This window comes from Pogona vitticeps, chromosome 5 (assembly GCF_051106095.1).
Source record: "Pogona vitticeps strain Pit_001003342236 chromosome 5, PviZW2.1, whole genome shotgun sequence".
In the NCBI taxonomy this organism is placed as follows: domain Eukaryota; kingdom Metazoa; phylum Chordata; class Lepidosauria; order Squamata; family Agamidae; genus Pogona; species Pogona vitticeps.
Window position 1 is genome coordinate 126,263,099 of NC_135787.1, and position 22,637 is coordinate 126,285,735.

At 40.5% G+C, this 22,637-nt stretch overlaps 1 protein-coding gene across 2 annotated transcripts in view; it reads right to left on the reverse strand.

The window, feature by feature from the left end:
* The window catches only part of PLXNB2 (plexin B2), a 385,384-nt gene that overhangs the window by 101,171 nt on the left and 261,576 nt on the right, over positions 1–22,637 (reverse strand). For both annotated transcript variants that reach the window (XM_020797233.3, XM_078376762.1), the window contains exons 4-6: positions 6,699–7,827; positions 5,623–5,805; positions 244–366 (exon numbers count right to left, since the gene is read on the reverse strand). In XM_020797233.3, the coding sequence (XP_020652892.3) occupies positions 244–366; positions 5,623–5,805; positions 6,699–7,827 (1,435 nt within the window). The remainder of the gene's footprint in view (positions 1–243; positions 367–5,622; positions 5,806–6,698; positions 7,828–22,637) is intronic.

Consider the following 22,637-nt stretch of genomic DNA (forward strand, 5'->3'; position numbering starts at 1 on the left):
CAGTCCATTCTACACAGCATCCAGCACCAACTATGCAGTTAACTCCAGGGACTTGTATGTGGCAAAAACACGCTTTCTTACACCTGAGACTAATCTATTTATATTTCTTTGATCTCCCCCTGGCATCACATGGATAGGTTGATCACTCATTACATTACTCTGCAGATACATGCTAAATAAACACAAGATCATGTTTAACATTGCCTTTGCCATTTTATTTTACTGTTGCCCTATATTCCGTACCTTGTTTGTGGTCATCACATACAGATGCTCATGGAAAGCATCAAGGACCAGATCTCTCTTGATAGGCTTGTTTTTCTCAATAACAATGCTGATATACTCCTTTGCAGGGTTAGCCAAAGCCACCTGAAACACAGATTAACTATGTTACATTGGTGAAACAAATATGGAGATATATTAACTTGGACAAAAATAAATAACAGTTAAAAATAAACAATGAATCTGTCTTTTTTGTCGTCCAAAAGAAGATGCTTTTTTGGCCATTCGGATTTCTAACTTTTCTTGACAAAATGATCAGTTTGTACATTGTCTGCATGTTGCCATTTTCATATGTTATGACAGAAATCTGGTTCATGGTTCAATATGGTTTGCTATTGTTATGGTGACTTATGGTGAATTGATGAACGAGTGATCTCCAAAAATGTCCTGCCCTTAACAGCCCTGATCCGTGCTTGTAAACTTATATTTGTAGTTTCCTTGATGGACTCAATCCATTTCATGTTTGATCTTTCTCTTTTCCCAATGTGTTCAACTTTTTCTAGCATTATGGCCTTTTCCAGAGAACCTTGCCTTCTCATGATGTGCCAAAGTTTTGTCATTTTTTTTACATCAAGTGATAGCTCAGTCTTGATTTCACCACTTGCTTGTCTTTTTGGCATTTCAAGGTATCTTCAAAGCTTTACGCCAGGACCATACTTCAAATGAATCATTTTTTTTTTCTGTCAGCTTTCTCCACAGTCCATCTTTTACACTGGTACATGATGACTGGAAACATAACAGTGTGGATGACCTTGACATTGGTTTCCAGTGACACATCCTTATACTTGATGATTTTTTAAAAATTCCTTTATTGCTGCCCTTTCCTGGCTGCAGTCTGCATTTGGACTGATGACTGAACCAAGGTATATAAAATCTTTCACTATTTCAATTTCTTCATTCTTTATTTGTGTAATTCTTCAGTAAACGTGATTTTTCTCTTGCTAATGTTCAACTGTAGTCCTGCTTTGACATTTTCTTCTTTCAGTTTCATCAGACGTTGTTTCAAGTCATTACTGCTTTTTCCCGGTAAGATGGTGTCAGCTGCATATCTCAAACTACTGGTGTTTCTTCCATCAATTTTCATTCCTCATTGATCTGAATCTAACCCAGTTTTCCATATGATGTGTTCTGCATACAGACTGAGTGACAGGAATGTGAAATGCACTTTTTTCTTGTCATAAAGTGAGTCTCCCCATTCAGCTGCTGAGTGGCCAGCAGAGGGGATAGGGGAAATGCCAGAAGGACAATATCTGCGATTGGCATGTCACCACCACCAGGAATGCATGCGCTGAGGAACCTGGAAGCTGAACTGGTCTGGGCTATGGGGAAGAACCGCTGGGACACCCCTGAGAGACGAATATGAAGCTCCCGTGTCTAGGGCAGATTGTTACTGTTGTCACTATGACTTTTATCAAAGTAACTTTTTGTTTTATCCATTACTGATACATTAACATTACTGGTGCAGTAACTGGAAAATTGATGAAAATGCTTGCAGATCCCTTACACGGCCAATTTACTGCAAACTGAAAATACTGTGAAAAACACATTGCAAAGAAAAGTTTCCATTGCCATTTTCTTCCCACATGACTTGAGCTATATACCCAATCCAAATGAAATGGAGTGGGATATGTAATCGAAAACACCAAGAAAATGCCAGACTAGATGGAATCCCACAGAAAAAAAATTATTCTAAGTATAAATTTAGTGAACAAAGTTAACTGTCATAATATGTTTCCAGAAAACTGCTTCCACCTGGTACAGTGGTGCCTGGTACAGTGGTGCCTGGACTTATGACCATAATCCGTTCCAGAAGATGGATGTACCGTATTTTTTGCACCATAAGACGCACTTTTTCCCCTCCAAAATGTGGGTGGGGAAGTCAGTGCGTCTAATGGTGTGAATGCAGCAATTTCGTCGCTGCTGGCCCCGTGGCGGGGAGCGTCGCAAGGGTCTGGGTGAGCCTTCCAGGACCCTTGCGAGGCTCCCCCACCCCCCCACGGGGCCAGCACCGACGAAATCGCCAGCTTCCAGGTGGGGGGAACGTTGCAAGGGTCCTGGAAGCTCATTCAGATCCTTGTGACGCTCCTCCCACCCACGCACAGGCCAGCACTGGCAAAATCGCCAGGTTCTGGGAGTGTTTTGAGGCTCCCCAAGCCTCAAAACACTCCCAGAAGCTGGCGATTTTACCCCCCCTGGCCCCATGGGGGGGTGGGGGAGCGTGGCAAGGGTCCAAGGGAGCCTCCCAGGACCCTTGCCAGGCTCCCCCCACCCCCCACTGGGACAGTGGGGGCAAAATCGGGAGCTTCCAGGAGCTTTTCTGAGCCTGGAAAGGCTCAGAAAAGGTACTGGAAGCTGCCTATTTTGCTCCCTCTGTCACCCGGGGGAGGCAGGGTCAGTCTCCAAAGGGTCCTAGGGTGTGTTCCAGGGTCTCCAAAGGGTCCTGGAACACACCCTAGGACTCTTTGGAGACTGACCCTGCCTCCCCTGGGGGCCAGAGGGGATGAAATCACCACCTTTGGGGGCTCTTCTGAGGCTTGGGAAACTTCAGAAGAGCCCCAGAAGGTGGCGATTTCACCCCCTCTGGCCCCCGAGGGAGGCAGGGGGAGGCTCCAAAGGGTCCTGGAACACACCCTAGGACCCTAGGACCCTAGGGTGTGTTCCACAAGATGGACCTCTCCATAAGGCTCACCAAATTTTAGGAGAAGAAAGCAGATAATTTTTTTCCTGTTTTCTTCTCCTAAAAATTTGGTGCGTCTTATGGAAAGGTGCGTCTTATGGAGCAAAAAATACGGGTAACTCAAAATGGTCGTAAGTCGAAGCGCCATTTCCCATTGGAATGCATTGAAATGCAATTAATCTGTTCCGGCTGAAGAAAAAAATCACACAAAAAAGTCACTGCAAGACTCATTGGAAACGCAACTAATCCCTTCCGGCCAAAAGAGGGGGGGGGGATAAAAGTAATCAAGCATGCAAGACCCATTGGAAATGCACAGAAAACAAACGGAGCAGATCAGAAATGCAAAGAAAACAAAGGAAAAAGCAAGGGAAGCATGCAGGACCCATCAGAAATGGGAACCCCCCCAAAAGTAACCAAACTCCCCAAGACCCATCGGAAATGAGGGGAAGCCAAAAAACAAATAAACCCCCCAAGACACATTGGAAATGGAAAAAACCCCAAAAGCAACCAAACCCCCCAAAACCCATCTGAAATGGGGGGGAAAAACAAAAAACAAACCCCCAAGACCCATCGGAAATGGGAAAAAAAGCCCAAAAAGCAACCAACCCCCCCAAGACCCATCAGAAATGGGGGAAAGAACAAAGAAACAAACCCCCAAGACCCATCACAGAACAGAAACTTAACCCCTCCAGCTCAAAACCATGCTGCAAAAACACTCAAAACAGTTTTTAAAAAGCAGAAAACAGCACCTTACCTTATAAGGCTGACTGAAGCCTCTCTGCAAACACACACACATGCTCACTCAGAAGCAGAAGGAGGCAATCCCTAGCCTCCTCCGACACACACTCTCTAACTGCTGGGGCGAAAGAGCTACAAAGAAGCAGCCTCGTCACCACCTAGAGTTAGCAATTTGATTTTCCCGCCTTTTTCCCTTGCCTTTTTTTTTGGTAAGTGGAAGCTCTGATCACAAGTAGAAGCAAAATTTTGCGGCAGGAGCTGGTCGTAACTCGAAATGGTTGTAAATAGAGACATTCGGAAGCCGAGGCACCACTGTACTTTCTTGGATGTATCTAACAGTCTGAACATCAAGATTTAAAAAGTTATATCCATTTGAGCTGGATGGCAGGTTGGGCCTTCCTAAATTAAACTTCCCAGTTCGGAAGAAGTATACCTTTCAGCATCAGATTCTCTAAACAAACAACACCGAAAAGATTTGCTTATTGATATGTACTCCTAAGCTACTGCCTGCCAGTTGTAGACTCCAGACATTGATATGGAATACAGTACAGTACATTGTTATAGGTTTTACTGACTCCATGTAGTCCAAAGATGACATCTAAAATGCAGTGCTAGCAACTAGCACCATCTCTGCTTTTTATAAGAAAAAACAAAGTTTGATTTAACACATAACACTGGCTCTCTGGAAACTCATTTAAACCATGTCACCTTGTTTGCACATGGCTTAGCAATCCAGTGCAGTGCCTGCCTAAACCACAGGTCCTAGGTGTGCTAATGTTGCATTTTCAGGCCACATTGTCTCTCGCTGTGGGGCAGCCTGCAGCAGATTCTCTCACTTTCTCCCCTGGTTCAATCAATTCACTGATGAGCTTGGCCAGGACCAAGAAGAATGTGTGAAGAATCTTTCTCTCTCTGTGTCTCATGCCTTTTTCAAGCCCTCTCTTGACTTCACTCATGCTAGAGCAGGTAATTGCTGCTTTTCTCTGTCTTTAGTTCCCATCTCTTTGCAAGGCCTCTTCCACAAAGTCAGTACAAAATGAACCACCCACATGATGGCTTGAAGATGCCTGCTTAGAAATGAACCAGATTTTATTATAAACCATGACCTTTGGGTTACATGTAACAAGAAGCCAGAATTAATGCAAAGAGATACCAAATTTTTATTGTCAGGTTCATCCTACCTGCACAGCCCAGTGCTCCACCAGAAGCACACACATGTACTGCTCAACTGTGGTTCATTGTTTTGTGTAAACTTCTTTGTGAAAACAATTATTTACTTTAGCAACTATGTCTGTGCTCATATCCTCCTTCCTCCCCTAATATGCTCTAACTCCACCACTTATTTCCTTGTTCCTGACAAGTAAAGCTTGCTCTTTTAGTTGAACTATGGTGTACCAAAATTATATACTTGCAAACTCAGAAATAAAAATATAATTTGAAGAAGCCTTTCAAGACTGTTTCATTGATTAATTAATGAAGTAATTCATTATATTTCCTAGCCATTTACCATTACCATAGTCATTCAACCTACAATAAAAAACAGCAAAATTCTATCAGCAAACAGTAACACATTTAAATTAAGCTATTTACATTACAATACAAAGCAATATATGAAGTTTTTAGACCAAAATATATCTTGAAGTTGTATAAACCATAGTCTGCCCATGTTGGCTGAGACAATGAACCAAGAAGCTGAGGACAGGAAAAGCAAGAAGCTGTGGCTAAGTTAGTGATGGCTAAACATAGTATGGCTATCAAGGTTGTTCTGGCTTGCAAAAGTTTTCAGTCTCAGAATCCTGATTTATCAATGGAAATGTATGTCTGTACAGCACTTTTCTTTTTGAGAAATTTCTTGTCATTTGTAGAAAAGGGGAATGCATGCTAGTAAGAATTAGGGATACATCTAATATTTAAAATTAAAATATTACCTTCAAGATTCTGCCATCTGATGTTCCAACAAATACTACAGTGTTCTCATTTTCTACTGCAAAAGTAACTGCAGTTAAATTTATTCCCTCCTTTTTCAACAGGGGTTTCGCAGAAATTCCCTCTTTGCTTCCCAAAGGGTATGGCAAATGTTCATAACCACATGGAAAGGTCTTACTGGAATTCTGGAAAACAAATCCACAAGCAAAAACAATACATTCAGAGAGATGGCATCCTATAATAGTCAAACTAGGCTTAAGCTGATTTTTTTTTCCTATTTTTAGTTTTCCCCACATTTGATTCAGTTTTCACTTGAGAGTCTTCCAACAGAACATTCAAAGCATATGCGGATACACTGGATCACACTAGCAAACAGACAGAAAAAATAGACAGAGATACTGTCACCTAAGGTATCTGTGCTAATAGTGTGGCATCAAAGTGTGAAAAAGTTGCTATTTTGAATGACAATCTCCAGAATTCCCTAATTAGCATGATACCAAACATGCTTATTAGTCATTCTAGGAGCTGTAGTCCAAAACAGTAACTTTTCTAAGATCTGGGTAGCATCCTTAAGGACCTTCCTGGCTTAACTTCAGGTGTAGGATCTCTGGCTACAAAAGTTATTACAAGTTGTCATAACACATATAACAGACCTAGATGATTCCTTCTATAAACTGTTATACATGACTCAACCAAATGAAGTACTTTTCAGCTAGATCAATTTAAATGTGATCCATTTGGTTGGACTATGTCCCTCTAAAATAGCTTAGATGGTCATAGTTCATTTCCGAAAGAGAATGTTATGAAGAGATAGATGATATATTTCACAAATTTAAAGACTAACTTCAAAACACAAAATTGTGGTGTAATATTTTGAAAGGCAAAGGGAGTGTTGTAAATGTTATGCAAAAATATTCCTGATACAAAAAAAACCCCAAACAACCATAGTCATGGCTCATATTAAATTAATTCTCTCAACAATTTGCTTTTACAAGATGAAGATGCATGCAGCTATAAAAACTTTTAGATGAGTATTTAACCTTCCCTTAGCATTTTTAAGATAAACATTTCCTATCACCTGGTGAGATGCAGTACTACATGGAGGATTTTCTGATCTAAATGGTTTGTAGAACACATCTTGGTCATCCTTCATGTAACATCTCTCCCTGTTTTCCTCCATTTTTTCATTGATCTGCTTCAATGAAAACACACACATGGCACATTCCAAGGAGTCTTTTTCCATCCTCCTGAAAAGTCCAATAAGCAGTGTATCCTGCGATGAGGCTTCATCATCTTCTGATACTGATGCTTTACTATTTCCTGGAATGTACCCGGGCACTGAGGCATAAATGGCATTGCTTTGGTTGTAAGGTCCAGTGTCATCCTGACACTCCAAGTCCATCTCAAAGTAGGAATGATAATGTTCATCTTCCTTGCAGAGCCGCCCGATCAGTGTGCGATTGACAGCAGTGCCCTGCTGATTGAAATTCTGATTGAAAATAAAATATACAAAATTTTTGTTTTCAAAGATGTACAGAAACTGTTGTGTGCTTGGGGATGGGTATGCTGATTTAATAGCAGCAGCATCTGCATACAGTTCAAAAATCTCTCTCCCATCCCCATTAAAAAGCTGCCGGGTGCTGATTATTATCCCATTGTCATTTCCCCCATTTCCCTTTCCAACAAACATCATTCGGCCTTTTTTCAACGAAGTGATCAACCCCACTGTGGTTACATTCTCATCGTTACTGGCAACAAATGATTTTTCTCCACTTCCATTCTCATAATATGTTCTGTTGGAAATGTTCTCAAGCTCTCTTATGGAACATATGCCCTTAAACAGGCTCCCACATACGACAATTTTTCTCTCTTGAATGTCTAACAAAAGCATCTTGTTATAATTGTCGGTCCTTTTTGCATCAGTACATTGGCTTTCATCGATGGGAGGTGTGCACTTTTTGTTGTCCAAATGAGGCCCGGTTGATACTTCCTCTACTGATGGATAGGGTTTCAGGTCCCTCGTCAGTTGATACAGGGCATTTACTGCTCCTAAGTAGACTGTCCCTGTCTCATAGTTCACTGTCAGGTGGCTCAGTTCTGTTTTACTCTGGAATGAATCCCAATTCTTGGGCCTTAACGCACAGGTGACACAATAGTAGCTCAGAATGCTCAGCGCCCAAATCCACACAGCCATTTCTGTGCAATGCCTGAAAGAAAAGGATAAATATATTCTATTACATAGACCTAAAACAAAATATCCTTTGCAGATGAGGTCATTTAAAAACAGAGAATTCATGGAGAGGCTATATGCAAAGGCATAAGTTCAACTGCTAGTTCCAGTTAAGATTAGATCTACTAAATCAACTGTTGAATGGGAAGCCAGTACATATCCAAATCTCACTGATTCACTGTGTCTGCTATGGTTGGAACTGACAATTGGATTCAGATAAAAGAATGGGAGGTTTCAACAACAAGTCATATCAAGGGGATTTATCGGACCTTGTTATGAACGGACATGCTATACAGGTGCTAAAACAACCACTTCTTACCGACTTTGTTCTCCCCCCCTTTCCATGCTGAGTCTTTGAAAACACTTCCAAGTCACAGTTTTTCTTTTTTTTCCCTTACCTTATAAATGCCTAGCCTACTTTTCTAAAGCAGAATGCTCAAGTGACCTCCTCTTCCTTGTCTCCTTATTCTCTGGGTGGGAAAATATTGAGGGGGGAGAGAGAACTGTGTTTGCCTACTATCTTTGCTTCTCAAATTATTGTCACCTTCAGGAGAGGAATGAGGTGTGTGTGTGTGTGTGTGTGTGTGTGTGTGTGTGTGTGTGTGTGTGTGTGTGTGTGGAGGGGACAGCCAGTAGCCATCCATGACTCTCTTCAGTATGATATGTAACAAACTGGGGCTTCAGTTTAAGTTCCAACTTACTTGCAACAGTTAGAGCAGTGATTCTTAACCTTTTTGAAAGAAACGCCCCCTTGAGCCATTGAGGAAGTTATCATCGCCCCCCTTCCTGAGGTGATGATATCTTACCTACCTACCTACCTACCTACCTAGTCTCCCTCCCCACCCGAGTGCAAGGCAGCGCTTCACGGGGTGAGGATGAGGACCCAAGAGACCCTTTCCTTCCACCTGATCCACACTCAGTGCTCCCCTAAAGGAGAAAGGCGAGACGTGGCAGGTAGAAAGAGCTGGATCATCTGGCGGCAGCAGCAGCACCGGATCTACTGCCAGCACTGCGGCTGCAGTTGCCTTCACAGGTTTGGCTTGCTCCAGCACCCCCCTACCACCCCCTTCTGTTCTTTCGCCCCCACACCGCCCCTTTTCGTTCTAACGCCCCCCTGAAAAATGAAATCGCCCCCTGGGGGGCATTATTGCCCACGTTAAGAACCACTGAGTGAGAGCATAGTTTACATATAAATATTTATTTTTAAAAAATAAAGTTACTCTCTTATTATCCCTCTCCCAAAACTAAATAAGCTGGTCACTGGATATCTAACTGGCACTGTTGATCTCTGGAAACACTATACAATGAAAAGAACACAAATTCTTGAAAAATGTGTATTCAGTTAACTAGTTTCTAAGTGCAGAGGAGGGGGAAGGAATACTCGGGAAAATATTAGTTTCTACTCTTCAGGTGTTAAAATATGTATTTTAAAAATATCTATTTGCTTGGGAGATTAAAGTGCATCCATTAACACCACTTCTTTTCATGAAAGATGCTTTGAGGAATTCCCTCATGAAAAGCTAATATTTTCACAGCTATGTAATTAATTCCTAATAGAAATGAAATTACACATGGTGTAAAACTGTATGGGTTTCCTTATGAGCCCTTTCTTCTAACAATCAAGGACAAACTAAACACACATATGACTGATTCAAACATGAAACTTCCCCAAAACTGGTGGGGGAAATGTCATATTTTTATTTAAGAAGGAGGAGTGTATAAGTGTGTGGAACTGACCTTTCTACCCCGCCCCCCATTGTTCAGTTCTCTGCAGAGCAGCTTCCACACTGTTTTTATGTTAGGCAAAGTCACTATAGTACTGTTATTATAGACCCATTTGTTCTTCCCACCCATCTGGTGCCTCAGAGAGTGGGAAGAACAAGGTGAAAGCAAGAAAGCAAGTCTCTACACTATCCCCATGCATGTTTGCTTTCCCAGTTAGACTCCACTTGAACCACGGAAGTCAGCAGGATGAATTGAGAAGGTATGCAGGGTGTGTGTCTTGCGCCTCATCAATTAGCTGCAATTCACTACGACAACTTCCACAGTTCCTCCTCTACATGCAATACGTTTCTGACTCTCATTATCTACTCATAGAGCTTCACATATGAACATTCTACTAGTGTGCTGGCTACAGTAATCCCTAATGCCTCCAAGAGAGCTGCAGTACTACTGTTTTTATGACAATGAACAGTGAGCCATGGACTCCCTTATTCAACCTCACCTATATAAAGCTACTTGCAAAGTTTTACAAGTAAAGCTGCTTGTACACCACAATCTTACAAGTAGCTTTAGGTGAACCTCTCTCTCTCTCAGTCTCATAAACACACGTACTTTACATCCCACATCTGTTAATTGTAGTACCCTATACTTATCAATTCTATACGGGTATTCTAGGAATTGATACAAAATATGAAATGCTCTTTGCAATAATGAGACAGTATTATATAAATATTAGTCTCATGGATGAGAAAAATTACACAGTCCTCCCTATCTCCATTATTCAGGATGATTCAGCCTATGCTGATCCCTACCACACAGTGCAATGTCTCTCATGCCTTCTGAAGACATCTGGAACTGAACTTCTCACATGTTCACAGAGAATCATAAATTCAACAGGAACCCAAACTACAGTGGGGTCTTGACTTAAGAACGGCTTGAGTTAAGAACATTTTGACTTAAGAACCACTCTCATAGGAAAATATTGACTTGACTTACATACTTAGATTTGAGTTAAGAACAGAAAAAAACCACGTGGGAGGCAGGGAAAGTGCAAAATTGGAACTTTCGGTTAACTGTTGGCCAGTGAAAAGGGTGCCTGTCTGCTTCCTCACTCCTCCCAGCGTTTAGAGAGTGGATTGGGAGTCTTCAGACTGCCTGGTACTGCCTGGACTGTATTTTCCCTGCCTTCCCTGAACTTTCTTGACCTAAGAAAAAAAAAGAAACAAAATATCCCCCTCTAGTGGTCGAAGGCAGAATAGCAGCTTCCCATTAGTTTCTATGGACGGAAAAGAGCAGATACGGATCAAATGGTTTTCAATGCATTCCTATGGGAAATGCAGATTTGACCTGAAAACTTTTTGACTTGAGAACCGCCTTCCAATACGGATTAAGTTCTCAAGTCAAGACCCCACTGTAGTCACAAACAATCTCATTGTTTTAGCAGTAAAACAGAAGCAGTAAAACCAGGATGCTTCCTGGTCAGCTGTCCTATGTGGCTGCATCTGACATTAAAAGTTGGGCTAGCAATGTAGAAGGGGAAGATATGGAGGCAGTGACAGAGTTATGGTTTTCCCAATAGCTATGTATGGAAGTGAGAGCTGGACCATAAAGAAGGCTGACCGCTGAAGAATTGATGGTTTTGAAATGTGGTGCTGGTGGAGACTCTTGAGAGTCCCCTGGACTGCAAAGAGAACAAACCTATCCATTTTGCAAGAAATCAACCCTGAGTGCTCACTGGAAGGAGAGATCTTGAGGCTGAGGCTCCAATACTTTGGCCATCTCATGAGAAGAGAAGACTCCCTAGAAAAGACCCTGATGTTGGGAAAGAGTGAAGGCAAGAGGAGAAGGGGATGACAGAGGACGAGATGGTTGGACAGTGTCACCAAAGCTACCAACATGAATTTGACCAAACTCCGGGAGGCAGTGGAAGACAGAAGGGCCTGGCATGCTCTGATCCATGGGGTCACGAAGAGTTGGACACGACTTAACGACTAAACAACAACAACAACAACGCAATGTAGGGATTTCTGAATACTGTATTACAAGTCACATGATGCTGGCTACAGGGGTCTTACCTGGAAGGCCATACTTTCTCCCTCCCTGTTTCAGTGGCTTATATATTGTTTAGATCAGACCTGGGCAAAGTGCGGCCTGAGGGCCACATACGGCCCACGAGCCGCTCCTGTCCGGCCTGCCGGACATCAAAACCATTTATAGCTTTTTATCTAAAGTTGATCAGTTGCTTATCTTTAACTTACTGCAAAAAAAAAAGATGCCTCTTTAGTATTGGTGAAGATTAACAAGTTTAAAATAAAAACAATCATAACATCACTGTTTCATTTTATTTTTAAATAAAGTTGGCTCAGCCCCTGAACACAGTTCAGATTTTTCATGTGGCCCCCCCTATAGAAATTAATTGCCCATCCCTGGTTTAGACTACTCCTAGACCTTCAAGTTTTATATCAACATGGTTTGCATCAGCTTTTATTTATTCCTTGTATACATGCTATTCCCTACGATCAAGAGGCACTGAAGCAGCCCATGCTACAAAAAATCTTGATTGCAAATATATATATATATATATACTACTAGTAGTAGTAGTACAATTACTATTAATAAATCTTGATTAAAATTAATATTATTACAAAATGAACACATTAGTAATACTGGTTATCTTGACAAATGTGTTCCTTCCTCCCAGATTCTTCTACTGTTCTAAAACCTGCTCCTGTTGTTCTGATGTTTTTCTACACAAACAGTTACTTGAGACCCAGCTGTTTTTTTTTTTACCAAGCCCTAATATACAATCAATAAGGCCGATTAATGAACTCACAAGCAGCACAGCATACAGTGGAGCACACACACCTTCAGAAGCTCTGCTATTACAGAACACTAATTTAATATGCATGCAAGTCTGGCAGATGGCAACACAGGCAGCTGTGCTCGTATTAAAAACAGAAGAAACAAAGTGATGAAAGGTTAGTTGTAGAGTGTGGGAGGGAGCAGGAAGAATTTTATTTCCATCAATTAGAAAAACACAGATCAGTAAAAGCTAGGAGGATAGCTGTCAATACGATTTCAGGGACTGAATCAAAGTCCTGAACACTGTTCTACCATTTTCTCTAACAAGTCATAGAAATATCTTTTGATATAGTATAATTGGCAATGAAAGTATGCATTTTAAAGGTAATGCCTATGACCATTACAGCAGTCAGGAATCTAGGGCCCTGCATGGAAAACTCACATGCACATTCAGTTCTAAATAATGTCTTGCCTGTATCCTGTTCACTAATCACCACTAAGATCTTCAGTAAACTTTACATTGTCTAAGGGCTGATTTTTTTCAGAAGTGACAATTAGTACTAGATTTCAGGATTTCTCCAATATTTCAAGCACAGCATCAACTATTACTGTTCCGTAAGATTGCTGGTTGCTTTGAATACCAATCTATATGGTGCTTAGAATTACCATGTTTCCCTGAAAATAAGACAGGGTCTTATATTAATTTTTGCTCCAAAAATTGTATTAGGGCTTATTTTCAGGGAATGTTTTATTTTGCAGTCATGTCATCTTCTTCTGGTTGCTGCACAATGGTAGAGGGCAGGGTTTCACTTAACTGGGGCTTATTTTTGGGGTAGGGCTTATATTATGAGCATCCTGAAAAATCATATTAGGGCTTATTTTCAGGTTAGGTCTTATTTTTGGGGAAACAGGGTAATGTGTCATGAATAATAATGTTACAGTTGACTCAATATTTTAGGAACTTCACTAGAGAAATTGTCTTCCTTTGGAAAATGCAATTACTATTAATCTTGTTGGATTTCGGATGTAAGGATTAATGCTTACTATTTACCTCAAAATGTTTTATTGTGAGTCTCATGAAGGGACCTTGGGATATATCTTGTATTTTTAAATGATATCAAAACAATTTAGAACTAAACATGTTCATAATATATGAAGTAAACGATTTATAACAAACAATTAATTGCTCTTCCAGCATGTTGCCCCTTTCCCTCCAACAATTTTTCACTCTAAAATATTTTTCTTTCTTTCATTGTTGACCCTTGAATGTATAAAAGAGGTTTGTTGGGTTTTGTTCTGTTTTTTTAAAGAAGGAAGGCTTCCTAAGTACAGATGTCCCATCCTGAGGGGGAAGAAGTAAATAATGCTAGCTCTGCAAAGCACAGTCTATTATTCTAAGGGGGGAGGGGAGAATCAGGAAGAGAGGACGTGATCCAGCAGCCTCTCTCAGTCATTAATCACACAAGCATATACAAGTGACATATTGTGGAAAGATTTTGGAAAGCTCAAAGGAAGCTCAGTCCAGACCCCTGAGTCCCAGACCAGCAAAGAGAAATGCCAGGACTCCAAAAACTACGGTTTAAAACAAAATATAGTTATCCTGTAGATAAAGATACAACCAGCAGAGCAGGAAATGGCAGGAGGACGGACGGGAGAGTAAACAGTATTAAGTGTCAAAACAAAAGTGTGGAATCATAGGGATGGCTTAGGGGAAGTGGCTGGGTGGGAGGGAGAGAACATGACACGTCAGTGCCAGAACAGAAGTCTCTGCTGGCAAACAAGTAAACTGTGCAGTGGGAGGTAGGAAAGAACCGCCTGACTCATCAGTTCTACTGGCTAATGAGACCAAAAAAGTCAATAACCAATCTGCAGAAAAGTTTCAAGCAAGAGGAGGAAAAGTCATGTGCCAGTACCCAGACATCCAAGTGACATTTCCCACAGCCCACTAATTCTGCTCCCGGCAGGGTTGCTGCACTTTATAACCAGATACATAGCTAGGGTTGATAGCAGCATTCATAGCTTCCTCAGAGGTCTGAAACCAAGCTGCTAAAGGAGAAATGCTATAGAAGCTCTAACTTGGGAACAAGAGCCCTGCTTCATTTAGTGAAGCAGACAGCGTTACTGGAGATGACTAAGGCCCAGCCATATTGTCGAAACTTCCAATAATAATAAAAAAAATCCCTTACTGACTTCTCGTCTCATATCTACTCAACAAAAACACTGGGCAAAACATGATGCATATCTATCTATCTATCTATCTATCTATCTATCTATCTATCTATCTATCTATCTATCTATCTATCTATCTGTCTGTCTGTCTGTCTGTCTGTCTGTCTGTCTGTCTGTCTGTCTGTCTGTCTGTCTGTCTGTCTAACTTACAATAATAGGGAAGATTGTGTACAAGTAACCTGAATGCTTCCTCAATTTCTTATCCAACTGTTAGTGGTGATGGATAATTTTAAGGCTAATACACTCCTTCTTTACAGTTCTTTAGCAGCCACTGAAGTGAATTATGTCTTCAAATAGATGACTATCCTCTGATAATCTCTTTCAAATGGAGGAATGTCCTTTGTAAAGTCGGACACATAGCTACATATATGTGCGGTCTCGTGTATGTCTAGCATAACAATTCCCTAGATAAAGTATGAAGTGGGCAGTAATATTATTCCATTCCTAACAATAAGATAAGTTCATGTGCTTAGGTGGAATTTGAACCAGAAATATCACAACTTACTGCCTGCATTCTAAACAGAAACACCATTTATATTCTTACTATGTACACTGTGTCCCAAATAGGCCTTAACTACTGAATCTTCTAGGAAAACTCAAAATGTGTATGAATTATTTTATTTATTTATTTATTTATTTATTTATTTATTTATTTATTTATTTATTTATTTATTTATTTATTTATTTATTTATTTATTTATTTATCTGATTTATATCCCGCCCATCTGGTATATTCTACCACTCTGGGTGGCTACCAACAAACATATATTCATTAAAATAATACAACAATTAAAATTAAAATGACACAACAATTATATGGCCCCTTTCTACCTCAACATATCATTAGGATTCATGCACACGTCCCCAATTATTTATTATTTCCTTTTCTCTTCAACAAGGGTGCCATGCATTCAGGTGAGAAAATGTACGTTGTCCAACAACACTCCGTGAGCTTCACAGTGAAATGAAGATCTGAACTTGAGTTGCCCATACCTATCTTCAGCTTTCTAGCCAATGACCATATTGAGTGTCTAGTTATGCTTCCACTTGGGAATATGTGAAAGGATCATGTGAAGTACTGTATCAGGATGCACAGTTCTGCTTTCAAGGGATGGCCCATTTGGTCTGCAACAGCTTCTGGAATCTTGCCATCTGCAGAGTGCCTCTTGGGAGATCAGTAGCATCAATGCCACGCTGCAATTTTCAAGTACCTTCAAAGGTCTCAAGAAGGCACCCCTAACATTACATGGGGAAAGTCGATCTGTGTGATGGGTCTAGAGGCAGAAAAATGGTTGAAGCCAGCCTTTATTATCTTTTTGCCTTGACGCTCTAATCTAATCTTTCCTTTCCACCCATATTAAAATCCCTGAGCACTGCAAGCCTACAACTCCTCTCAGAAATCTCACAGAACTGAGAACTATAAAGCGCCTTTGACACAGCGCCTTATTAGCTATGCAGTCCTTTTCAGCACCAATCTCAAGCTGTGTGCATTCTTTCTTTCTCCCTACAAAACTATCAAGGCCCCTTACTTGCCTAGTACATCTGTTGGGATTAATTGAATTGCAAAGCACTCTTCCCTGAGAAACCTGTTCCCTTCCTGCCCCCATTCACACCCTGCAGGGGCTACTTCTACTCATTTAAAATTCAGTTAAATTCCTTATATCTAGATATATAGAAGCACACTCTTCAAGTTCCTTCCAAGGGTGGCTAATACAATGACCGAGACATTTACTGTAAGTTACAGAATAAGAATATTCAGGAAGCATGTTATTTGCACAGTGAAGAATCCAACAATTTGAAGCAGGATGTGATGACAACAGCATTTTGCTGGTGTCTTCCCCCTAAGTTAACACAGAAATGCTCAACGATTAAGGAAAGTATAATTTGCATGCTATTTTAGGTGACATAATAGCTGGTACTGCAAACATCTTGTACAAAGCTTCACTGTCATCTTCAGGAAAAAGGGATGGGAGGTGTCACATAGTAAGGAAACAAGGTCCTTTGATAAGAATTAGTGATTTTAAAATATATACTAAGATAGGCAAATGTTTTCAAACAAGAGGGTAACTGCCTTTTCCTTTTTAAAAAATCGGGCTATTTTAAAGATAATAAGAACTAAATTATAGGTTTTCACTGAGAAGTCCATTTACTCAAAATAACCACAGAATAAATAAAACCAAAGAATACCACAAATAAAACGGAACTAATACTAATAAACTTTTTTCACTCCTCTCAGCAGCAAAGGGGAGAAATGCCTTCAGGAACAGTGACAAATAGCAATCCAGAGGCCCAGGCTTCACTCCCCTATTGTTTGAGCTTGGTACCCGTGTGACTGGCATGTGTGGTGAGGAACCCCTGGGACTGAGCATGGGGTGGCCATATTGTTTCCATGTTGAGGTGAGCTGTTTTGTCTTTCTCTCTGCCAGGGAAGTAGAGGCTAGAAGTGGCAAAGGCATTCAGGTGAGAAGATATTTATCCTTCTGACTGCAAATACCAACAAGAGAATTCATGCCTATCCTGCAGAAAAAGGTTTGCACCCCCAAATTTTGGGGGCCAACATAAAAGCCATGGCTGCTCTGCCCATGTTCCAGCTCTGGCAGGAGGCACCAGAAATCCACACTTCAAGTGGTGTTGAAACCACCATTTTCTAGTTGTCCGAACTCAGGACTTGGAAACGCTATTTTTAGGACTACAATGCCCAGAATCAGCATGGTCAGAACCTACATTCATCTCTATCTATCCCCCGCCCCTTCAAAAAAACAAACCAAAAGCAGATACCTAATATGGTCAGAACAACATAACTAATCCAATTCATAGCTTTTGCATAGCCAGGCAGTATATACTGGTATGAACTATAAATCATGCAAGAATAGTATGATAGCAATGGGGCAAGATCTATCTATGGACTAACGGACTATGTCACTTGTAGTCCTACTTTTGTTAGTCCACCTTTCGTTCTCTAAGTAGGCTGACACAACTTTAGTTAGACATGCTATAAATGTAATATATTATGATACATTCTTTTTTCAAAATACTGTAAACTGGTGGGTTGCCAAGGTATAGTCTCTCATCCAAAAGATGGACTAGGCATCTATGAAACTAAAGAGCACAAATGAGAGTACGCCCCATGGAAGTGGGTTAAATAGTTATGGGACCTGTATTTCCCATTTCATTAAGTTAACACGCAGACCTCCAGATCTGTTGTGATAGTAAACATGACAAACTCTGCATATGTTTTAAGTTATCAAGTGATTTTTAGGTAGCTTTGGTGGCAGATTTACATCTAGTGCGTTTTTCTTTCCAAAGCATTGCCAAAACATCAGTCACAAAACTTTCTGGCACCTGTCATTAAAAGTATATATGAGGCAACACAAACAAATAATAGGAGCAACACAAATTTCAAAATATTCCTTTGTTCAGAAGTCTTTATGATTTCTCTTCCCCATAAGCCTGGCTACTATTTAGATTTGTTTGTGTAATTATTATACAGTACTTTAATATGTTGCTTCCTATTATCTGAGTGAAACTCTGGCTATTAAATCTAAGTTATGAATGATTTATTAACACATGTATTTTCACTTACTGTTAACTAAAACATTTTTGTTTTGATTTCATAAAGACAAGCCACACTATATCCTGAAGTATATTTCTCCTGTGTATTGCACAGGTCTGAGCACCATGGTTTTCATTATAGACGATTCCCCCCTAAACAATTAAATAAATATTTCAATAAATAAATATTCAATAAATACTGTGTCCCTGGCCACCTAGAACCAGGGGCGTGAGTTTACCACCGCAGAAACATGGTCTACTTGCCCATAAACAAAACATATCTAATTCAGCCTCTAAATCAGTGGGTCATAAAAACAGTAACACAAAACTTAGTGCTCCTTTCACTTTGGGGCCATTATACAATGGTGCCTCGCTTAACGATGTTAATTCGTTCCAGCGAAATTGCTGTAGAGAGAAAACCTCCTAGAGCGAAAATAAAAAACCCATCGTCGTAATGCGAAAAATCGGTTCCCAAAGCAGGGAACCAATCATTGCACAGTGGATTTTGCCCATAGGAAGCATCGTTTTGTGATCGCTTTTGCGATCGCAGAAAAAGGCATCGTTAAGCGGATTCGTCGTTATATGGGGCAATCGTAAAGCGAGGCATGACTGTATCTTAATTTTTTTTAACCTCCTTACAGTATATCTGACCTTCAGTCCATCATTTAGCTATCCCCATATCTCTTCCAAAAATACAGATAATCTTGGTTTGGCTTTTTCCCTTTCCCTTTATTCAATACAGGATTTATAAATTCATCCCATTTCTCATTAAATTTATTTGTCCTTAACTCTCCTTTTTAACTTAATTTCTGAAGTCAATTTATCATTAATTGCAATATTCCAAATTTCTTTTCACCATTCATGCAATTGGAAAACCCAGTTTTGCTTCCAGGTTTTTGCAATGAGCTGTTGTGCTGCTGTCAATATATCTCTTTCGTAACATTATTTACAATTTTACATCATCATTTTCTATTAAAATAATACTGCTATTTTGGTGACATTTCAATATTAACTTATAATATTTCTCTAATCTCTTATTTTTTTCTTCTTCTAACTGATCATGGAGCCACTGTACCAGTAAAAAAATTCTGAACCAAAATAAGGTTGCTCAAACATGGTGGTAGCACTGAGGCTGAGAAGGTGCAACAGGCATAGTTTATGGCCCACACACTCAAACTAATAGTTTAAGGTGCTTCAAAGACTGGTGCTTCCATACACCTGTATGGAAGACAAACACATACCTAATATAACTGAGTGGGCCAGAAAGGTAGCAGGGCATTTTCACCACAATGTCCAGGGCAGGGAGCTGTTGTAGCAAGAAAAATTGGGATTGCCAGTACACCATCTAATCCAGGATGTGGCAGCTTGATGGGATGCTACTTTCTACCTGCTTGAAAGAGTGCTGGAGCAGCAAAGGGCACTCCATGATTTGGCAATGGAGACTTCCATTGATGTGGCTACTCCTCTGGGCACAGAAGAATGCGGCATTATGAATCAAGTAATCTATGTTCTCAAAAGATTTGAGAATGCAGCACAGGTCCTTAGTGGGGAGACAGCCATCTTTAGCCAAGTGATCCTAATATTCCAGGGCTAGGTTGGCATGAGGGAGGGCATAATGTGGGGATAAGCTAGGTGGATTGGGGGGGGGGTCCCACAGAGGAAGAATGGCATTTTTTCTAGCCTGAAGTGATAGCCCTGGCCAACAAGCTAAAGGACCTTCTGCATTTCAGGTTTGCCTTGTTGTGGAAAAAGGGGGAGCATGTTCTGACAACCATCTTGGGACTCCAAATTTAAACAGTGGGCAATAACAGGGCAAGCTTTCTGGGACACTGTCTTGACAAGCATGGTGGGGGACTGTCCTCCAGAAATACCACTCCAGAGGAAGGACGTGGCAGAGGCAGAAGTAAAATTGCACATACAAGAGCCCTGCAAGCTAAACAAGACCAATCCCTTGTCATACTGGGCTGAGAAGGAGTCTGTCTGGAGAGGTCTGGCCAAGGTGGCAGCGGGGCTATTGTCTTGCCCACCAACTAGTGTACATGGTGACAGAGTGTTCTTTAAGACAGGGGAAACTGTTAATCCAAAGTGCTCATGCCTAGAACCTGGATCTGTAAAAAAACCTTATTTCCCTTAAGGTCAATCTACTATTGCTGGGCTTCCCTGAAGTCCCCTTTAAGTAAAAGAAAATGGCACACTCTGCTCATGGTTGTATATATGCCATGCTTCAGTCTGCTACCCCCTCCTTCTGCCTCTTTCATTCTTCCAACTGCTATTCCAAGAATGTGCTCATTCACTCCACTGTGCTGTGCCACATGGTGCTGGCAGAGTTCTCACCAAGTGCAGGCTACCTGCTGCTCAGAATATTTGCCCACTCTCCAGTGAGACCTGTCATCTGCTTCCTCAATGCAGCGGGCATTCCCATTCTTCAGGGTTCCATCAGTATGCCCACTACAGTTGTTTCCTAATACAGTACCTAGGCACTGCTAGCTGTTGATATTCACTCTTTTTGGCACAATCAGTGGGAAAGTGTCAGAGGACACAGCAAAATCCTTTAAAACTGTTTTGCTTGTTTATATATATATATACAACCATCTTGGAGTTCCCAAGATGATTGTCTATATCTCTATCTCTCTATCTCTCTATCTATCTAAAGGGGAAAATAATTACTACACAGTATTCATATGGACTGTAATGTAGTTCCAGATGTCCGTAAACTCTGAAATGTTAAAATTCCAAATTCTGAAACTAAATTTGAATGCTAGTACACATCCTTAGTTATTATGCCCAGTCTTTACATTTGAATCTTGAACCATTTTACTATGTTTTTAAGTTCTGAACACTAAGCAGGAAATAGATAGAAACAAGACTTCTGTTTTATGGCTTAACTGAAGATGCTTTATACTACTGGTTCAATTCAGACATCAAGCCAAACCACCCCATGCCCCCACCCCATCTGAAACTCATGCAGATCTTCACATGTTCAACATGCAAGTCTACATAGGCATTTGTAAGCATGCTCACTGCAGAGCTGCTGATTGCAGAAATGCTGTGAGCACATTCTACTGAACATGCTTATAAATGCCTATAATGCTTATAAATATTGAGTGTGCTGTATCAGGATATGTCGCTTCTCAGAAGTGGGGTCTGGACATCTCCAAAGTATATAGGAAGCTTTGCTTCCAAGTTACCCTATGGCACAAAGGCAAGCAGATAGCACTATCTGCACAACTATGACAAGTAAAAAAAAAGGGGGGGGGGATAGCCAAGGAAAGAACAGAAATACCCTGATTGTTTTGACCTATCCACTCAAAGTCTATACCACAAGAATTTTGACACACCTTCTCCTGCTAATGTTATAAATAAAGTTTGGGAAACTCAGAACAAAGTGGAGGGAGGGAAGAATATGCCAGAAGATAATGGCTAATCTGCACAATTTGCCCTGCAGCTCTGTGAAATAGTCCATTGAGTGGCTGAACCAGAATATACACCATAGTGACTTCAATATAATGACCTCCTAGGACCTCAGTGAATCAGGGGAGATCTTGGGCTTCACTGGGAGGTTCAAACTGTCATGTGCCTTCTACTTTGGCACCTGCACATCAGTCTACTGAGGCTGTGTATAGGTGTTTTTTTTAATTTCCCCTTTCCTTAGTTAAAAATCACTGAACTTCTTTAGAGAATTTTTACTGTAAGTACACAAATGTCAAAGGACCAAAGGACCCATCAGTATTACTGCTCTGGTCCCTGGGATGATCAGAGATTCTTTGCTCCATGCTGATACAGTCTGTTTCTCCAATTTGTATGAAGACACTACCCAACGTAGTATGCATGACTTCCTGGTGAAGGGATTCAGGGATTGATTTACTTGCACCCCATGTCATCACAACCCTTTCAACTCTGCCTCCTTTCAGGCTTTTAGTCTGAAAAGGGGTCCTGAAATCCTGCCCTCTCTAGAGTGCTCAGTCTTTGTACTAGGACTAATTTGTGTAATCTGTCAAGTAAATGATCTAAACAACATGCAAACCCATTCTAAACAACAGCTTCTGATTCTGGCTTTCTGTTGGATTATAAATCATGGTTCCGAAAACACACAATTAGCCAACATGATACTAAACCATCACTGTATTTGCTTAACCATAGTTTGGTGCAACATGTGAACAGAGCAACAGTCTTTGATTGTTACAAATATGTCCTCTATCTAATTTAAATATACAAAAGATTTTAGTGTGATTGTTGCAAGTACAGTAGTTAAAAAGAAAAAACAAAACAAAACATGCCAACAAAAATAAAACTCTGGTTATAACTATTAGCCTAGTGTACCACTTCAATGCTTGCCAGTGCAAGACCATCAATCATATAACTATTAATGTTGTGAACATTCCAGAGAAACATATTATGTCACATTTCTGGCTGAGCCTGTTTACACTGAACTCCCAAAGCAGAGATTACTTGCAATTAAAGTAAAGGTGTGAATACTATAGC